The sequence below is a fragment of the Penaeus vannamei genome, chromosome 5 (genome assembly GCF_042767895.1).
Source record: "Penaeus vannamei isolate JL-2024 chromosome 5, ASM4276789v1, whole genome shotgun sequence".
In the NCBI taxonomy this organism is placed as follows: Eukaryota; Metazoa; Arthropoda; class Malacostraca; order Decapoda; family Penaeidae; genus Penaeus; species Penaeus vannamei.
The window spans coordinates 31,101,687-31,109,186 of record NC_091553.1 but is presented as its reverse complement, the minus strand read 5'-3'; the positions used below and the strand labels follow the sequence as shown (position 1 = coordinate 31,109,186).

The 7,500-nt window shown below is 29.5% G+C and overlaps 1 protein-coding gene across 1 annotated transcript in view; it reads left to right on the top strand.

Annotated features, from left to right (window-relative positions):
* LOC113806095 (WD repeat-containing protein 20) overlaps positions 1–7,500 on the top strand; it is a 21,769-nt gene that overhangs the window by 9,413 nt on the left and 4,856 nt on the right. The window contains exons 2-3 of the mRNA XM_027357204.2: positions 3,822–4,010; positions 4,191–5,468. Of these exons, the coding sequence (XP_027213005.1) occupies positions 3,822–4,010; positions 4,191–5,468 (1,467 nt within the window). The remainder of the gene's footprint in view (positions 1–3,821; positions 4,011–4,190; positions 5,469–7,500) is intronic.

The window sequence follows — 7,500 nt, the reverse complement described above, 5'->3', positions numbered from 1 at the left end:
ATCATCATCATCATCATCATCATCATCATCATCATCATCATCATCATCATCATCATTATATTATTAATACTGTCATATGTCTTTTAAACACCAATTATTGTTGTTATATAATTATTATTATGATAGTAATAATTATTTTTATCTTATTATTAATGTTATTGATTTCATTTGTAATAGTAGTACTTGTTTTAGATTTTTTTTCTATTATTTTTACTATTATGATAATTATTTTGGTTGTTATTGTTATTAGTATTAGTGTTGCATTGTTTAGATTATTATTATTGTTGTTATTGTTTTTGTTGTAATTATATTTGTTGATATTATTTTTATTATTTTAACTGTTATTATGTTATTATAATTATTAGTGTTTTTTTTAAGTATTATGTATTATTGAAAATATATAAAATATATATTATCATTATCATCATCATTATTATTATTATTATTATTATTATTATTATTATTATTATTATTATTATTATTATTATTATTATTATTATTATTATTATTATTATTATTTCATTATGATTCTTTTTAGGAACTACCATTCTCATCATGTTTTATTGTAATAATGATAATGTTAATAATAATGATGATAATAAAAATATTAGTACTATTAATAAATTTTATTGTTATTCCTATTATTGTTATTGTTATTGTTATTATTATTATTATAATCATTATTATTTTTTTTGTTATTTTATCATATTATTATTATTATTATTATATCATCATCATCATCATCATCATCATCATTAGTGGTATTATTATTGCTGATGGTGTTTTATTGTTTTTAATGTTGTTATTAATTTGTTGTCATTATTACTAGTAATGGTGTTATTTGATATTATTATTATTATTATTATTATTATTATTATTATTATTATTATTATTATTATTATTATTATTATTATTATTATTACTGATATAACTATTGCTTATTTTAGATATTGTGATTATTATTATTGTTATTATTATTATTATTTTTTAAATTATTGTTATTAATTTTATTATCATATACAATTTTTTATGATGGTCATCATCATTTATTATATTATTTTTGCTATTGTTAATGTTTTTGTCATTTCATTATGTCATTGTTATTGTTATTGTTGTTATATATTACTGCTGTCGTATTGTTAATTTATTGTGGTATTATATATATTATCAATATGTCAATATTGATATTGATATTATTACAGTTATTTTTGTTATTATTATCATTATTGCTATTGTTGTTGGTGTTGTTGTTGCTGGTTTTATTATTATTGCCATTGATTTTCCATTATAGTTTTTATTATGAATGATTTTAGTTATAGTAGTAGCAGTACTGTTACTTTTTAAATTCATATTGTAATTGTTATTATTTTTTTCTTTCTTTCTTTTATAAGTAGTATTGATATTGATAGTATGAATTATCATTATTATAAATGATGTTATTATTGTCATTGTTATTATATTTTTTGTTGTTAATGCTATTATTATTATTATTATTATTATTATTATTATTATTATTATTATTATTATTATTATTATTATTAATATATATATATAATATATATCTTATTATTATTGTTATTATTATTATTATTATTATTATTATTATTATTATTATCATTATTATTATTATTATATATCTTATTATTAATATTATATTTTTTATTATTGTTATCATTGTTATTATTTTTTTTTTATTGATATTTTTATTATTGCCACAAATTTTTCAATTTATTTTTTGTTATCAATGTTATTATTATTAGTAGTGGTAGTGTTACCTTTTATAGTCATATTGTTAGTGTTCTTGATATTGTTATTATGAATTATTATTATTATTATTATTGATGCTATTATTGCCATTGTTATTATCTTTATTATTGTTGTTATTATTCTGTTTATTATTGATAGTTTTACCAGTAATAGTAGTAGTAGTTTTATCAACAGTATTTGTGATCAAAATAAGAATTGTTATAATTTTTGTTATTATTATTATTATTGTCATTATTATTATTATTGGTTTTATGTAATTGTTATTGTTATTTTTTATATTATTATATTTATTTTTGTTATCATAATTAATTCTAATTATCATTGATGTTGTTATTGTTATCATCATAAAATGTTATTAGTCGTATTGTTGTTATTATTGCTACTATTATTATTATTATTATTATTATTATTATTATTATTATTATTATTATTATTATTTTAACCCAATGCTGCCGGGAAAATATATTGTTTTGTCAATGTTTCTGTGCTTATCCACAAAGGAGTCAGTTAGTAGATCTTAGGACTTCGCCTTTCCTTGAAATAGTGGTAAAAAAAAATAATTTACTACTGCTATCAGTATTGATAAAGATACTTTTGTTATAAACATAATTTCTCTGTTGTTATTGATATTACTAACAGCAGTATTAAATACTAGAAAATATTATTGAAAATCAAGGAAGAGGGTAAACAGGGAGATAGGTACTTCTTGTAACTGGCGCATTTGTGACCTAGTATGTGTGGAGTTATCTCTATGTAAAAACAATTACTAAATTAAACACACAGTGGGCATGGCATGTATGCACATGCTATCGCCGTAGGCATGTGGTTAAATTGTATTTGTATTTTGGATTATGAATGTTATTATTATAATTATCATTATTGTTGTTATCGTTAATATTATTATTTTTATCTTTATTGTTCTTATTATAATAGTTAGTGATATTATTATTATGTTATTGTTATTATTGTGTTCAGTAATATTATTATTATTATTATTGTTATTGTTGTTATCTTCATCATTTTTTGCTACTTTAGTTGTTATTTATTATTATTGTTATTATTATTATTATAATAATTATTATTGTTGTTGTTATTTTTATTAATTGATTATAATTATTGTTATTATGATTACCACCCTCAATATCATCATCATAGTGAAATTTTATATGTTTATATATGTTTTTTTTATTTTCTCTAACTATTCAATCATTTTATTATTATTATCAATATTATTGTTGTTATTATTATGATTGTTATTATCATTATTATTATTATCATTATTATTATTATTATTATTATTATTATTGTTATCTCTGTTGTTATTGATTTGTTATTGTTGTTATTGTTATTGTTATCATTATTGTTGTTATTATTATTATTGTTATTATTAATATTTCTATTATAATTAGTACTACTGTTGAAATTGTTGATACTTTTTTTGTTATTACTATTACTATTATTAATTGCTATTGTATATTGTAACATTTGAATACATTTTTTTTTTTTTTTTCATTATTGTTATGCTTTTATGGGCATGCAGAGGTGTCTCATTATATTATATATTATTAATATGATTTGCTCTATTATTGAAAATTCTTTGATTGAAATGTGTCTGACTGACAATTTCATGTTGAAAAGTGTCTTTGTAGAATGGCAGGAATAATTACATTTCTCTCATTATGTGTAGTGATTAATGGATGTTTTGATGGTGACCTCATGATGTTGTTTCTTATTTGTTCATCACATAAATCATGTCTGTGTTCAAGTCAGAGAGAACATTTTGCCTAGCAGATTTTTATTTTACAGGCTTTCATGAATCATTAGTGAAAATGTGTATGTTGATATATTTTTGTAAGGTATACTCACAATGATGAGTGCGATGTGGGAAAAGCTGTTTTGTATTTGCTTAGAATGTCGTGACTGAGATGTAGGAAAAGATATGTTCTTGGGATAAAGTTAATTGGAATGAAAGTGATAATCTAATCTCAACTTGCTTTTACGGAAATACTGACAGCTGTTTTGAATAAAAAACTAAATAAATGTTTTTATTTCAGGCAGTAGACCTAACAAAACCTATAGACAAGAGAGCATACAACAAAGAAGATGTTCCAACATGCCATGATTTCAACAGCACTACAGCCAGTGGTGAAGGAGTGTCATTGCTGGTAGGGTTGTTGGGTGGCCAGGTTCAACTCATAGACCCTATCACTAAGGAGGTTAATAAAGCTTACAATGCTGGAGAGGTTAGTAAAAGTTCCTTCTGATATCCTTCTCTTTGTTTTTCCTTTTATTATTTTGACTCTTCCACTTATATAGAAATCCTTTCATGTTTTTACAGACATTTTATTATGGTTCCCCGTAAATATTTCTGTGATATAATTTAGAATTAAAACCAATTTTAATATTCATTCTTACCATTTCAGAGACTGATTGACAAGACAAAAGTAACTTGTGTAAAGTGGGTACCAGGCTCTCCTAACCAGTTTTTAGCTGCTCATAGTAGCGGACATATGTACACTTATAATGAAGAACTGTTGTGTGGTGTTGATAGACCTCACTATCAGCTCTTTAAACAAGGCGAGGGATACTCAGTCTACACTTGTAAAACAAAAAGCACGAGAAACCCATTATATAGATGGGTCATTGGTGAAGGAAGCATCAACGAGTTTGCCTTTTCACCGTGCTCAAAATACTTGGCTGTGGTGTCCCAGGATGGTTCTTTGAGGGTGTTTAACTTTGATACAATGGACTTAGTGGGGAGTGCTAGAAGTTATTATGGGGGTTTATTGTGTGTTTGTTGGTCGCCTGATGGGAGATACGTTGTTACAGGAGGTGAAGATGACCTCATCACTGTGTGGTCATTTCAAGAGAAAAGAGTTGTGGCCAGAGGACAGGGTCATAAGAGTTGGGTCACTGTAGTGGCCTTTGATTCTTATACAACATTATATAGTGATATGGATGGTTTTGATGTTTGTAACGAAGACACAACGAAGCATAATAATGTAGGTAATGATGTAAGAAGTGGAAAATCTGTTAATAGTGCTCCTAATTCTAAACCAAACTCTAACAGGAACTCTCTGGCCTCTGAAGGCTTAGGATTGTCTGTAACGAGTTACCGGCTAGGATCAGTTGGTCAAGACACTTTATTGTGTTTATGGGACCTTAAGGATGATGTGTTAAGGCAGCCATACCTACGGCCAAGATCGAGTACGGTTGTCAGCAGTAGTGGTGGAGTTGGATCGACTGTGAGTGGTCATCAGACTTCACAGTCAGTGGCTAATGCAAAGTGCAACAATGTAAAAGAATCTTCTGTTGGAAGTGATGCGTCTCACCACTCGCACTCCACCAATTCACTCACAGCCAAGTTGGCCAACCTCAACTTTGGTGAAAAGAAGGATAAAGAAAAAGGGGAAAAGGACCATAAAAGAAGCCTCAGCTTAGCATCAAAAAACTCGACACAAAATTGCAAAAGTTCGGTGAACAAGAATCAAGTAGGAGGTTCAACTGTACCACCGGAAGATTCATGCAAGACTATGGGTACATCAATATGTCCACGATTAGATGAGTGCCCAGTTTTAGAGCCAATGATTTGTAAAAAGATTGGACATGAACGGCTATCTGGTCTAGTGTTCAGAGAAGACTGCCTCGTCACGTCCTGTCAGGATGGCTGTGTCCTCACGTGGTGCAGGCCAGGGAAGCAGGTGAGTTTACCCCCCTGTCTGATCTTTCTTCTTTAGTTGTTTTATTTTTCTCATTCTTTTCTCTCTCCCTCCTCCTCCCCCTCACCCTCCCCCCTCCCTCCTCCTCTCTTTCTCTCTCCCTCCGTCTCTCTCTTTCTCTCTCTCTCTTTCTCTCTCCCTCCTTCTCTCTCTTTCTCTCTTTCTCTCTCTTTCTCTCTTTCTCTCTTTCTCTCTTTCTCTCTTTCTCTCTATCTATCTATCTATCTCTCTCTTCTCTCTCTCCTCTCTCTCTCCTCTCTCCCTTCTCTTTCCCTCCTCTCTCCCTCCTCTCTCCCTCCTCTCCTCCTTTCTACCACCTCTCCCCTCCTCTCCTCCTCTTTTTCTCTCTCCCTCTCTCTCTCTCTCTCTCTCTCTCTCTCTCTCTCTCTCTCTCTCTCTCTCTCTCTCTCTCTCTCTCTCTCTCTCTCTCTCTCTCTCTCTCTCTCTCTCTCTCTCTCTCTCTCTCTCTCTCTCTCTCTCTCTCTCTCTCTCTCTCTCTCTCTCTCTCTCTCTCTTCTCTCTCTCTCTCTCTCTCTCTCTCTCTCTCTCTCTCTCTCTCTCTCTCTCTCTCTCTCTCTCTCTCTCTCTCTCTCTCTCTCTCTCTCTCTCTCTCTCCCTCTCTCCCCCCCCACCCCCCTCTCTCCCTCTCTCCCTCTCTCCCTCTCTCTTACTCTCTCTTACTCTCTCTTACTCTCTCTCCCTCTCTCCCTCTCTCTTACTCTCTCTCCCTCTCTTCCTCTCTCTTCCTCTCTCTTCCTCTCTCTTCCTCTCTCTTACTCTCTCTCCCTCCTTCCCTTTCTCCCTTTCCCTGACCATGTCCCTCTCCTTCCTTCTTACCATTTATTCTGATAACATAGCTGACCTAGCACAAAAAGTGTCCATTATAGCTATTAAAGGTTAATTGCATATATTTATGCTTTAAAATGGGTCTTTTAGAATGTGACATTCATTTCCTAGGATGCCAAACATCCATATCTTTGGGATATCCAAACATATCTTTGGGATAATAATCTTTTGATTATATGTAAATGTAATTTAAAACATACACTGTTCAGCCACCTTTTCCATTTCTTATATTGATTATTTGCATATTGTGATAACATCTCATATGCAAATGAATCCACTGATATTTGCACTCAAACACACACAAAGGCATACTAATATTTTCACAAGAACTTTCACACTCAAACTTTATGTTGATATGAATAAATTTTAGGTTTACAGTTGCATGTACATTTCATTAGCTAAGCTAACTAGAGTATTGAAAGTGTAAGTACTGAGATGTTCCAATGATGCAGGTTTATGCTGAGTGTCTCTATGTTATAATTTTATATGTATCTGAATCGGACATGTCACCCCTAAACCTATTGATGATGGGATGGCATGTATACTCACAATCCACAATCTTCAACCCCTGGAGGCCGAGTTAGTTGTTAATACTAATTTCAAGTACCATCAAAGGACATTATAGGAACTCTATGAACTATATAAACTTTAGCATGGCTTGCCTCATCTTTCATTTGCTGCCCATGAGCTCTCTCTTTCATCCTCCCTCCCCAAATCCAATAAACTTTCAATCTTATTCTCAGTAGAATACAAGTCAATTTAATACATATACACACACTCACAAAGATCTCTCCTTATTCTGTAAAAAGTCACCTATGCAAAAGTTTGTATAGAGAGGTCATGCAATGTGGTTTGGTGAAATTGGTAGTTAGTGTTATCAATCCATCCCTTCTGAAAGGGTATGCAAATGTTTATACTTGGCCTTAGGGTGTTAGATATTGTGGATCATTAGTGTAAGTACATACCATGTCCTCTATCATTTTAGTTTATTAGTTTGTGTACACATTGATAGCCCTGTAAATGCCAATAACTCCATTACTAATCCTATCTAATCTCACCTGTTTATTTATTTATTTATTTTATTTATCTTTTTATTTATTATTATTATTTTTTTTTTGAAAACTTTTTGTTATCTTTATTACTAATACTATTGTTAATGACATTACAA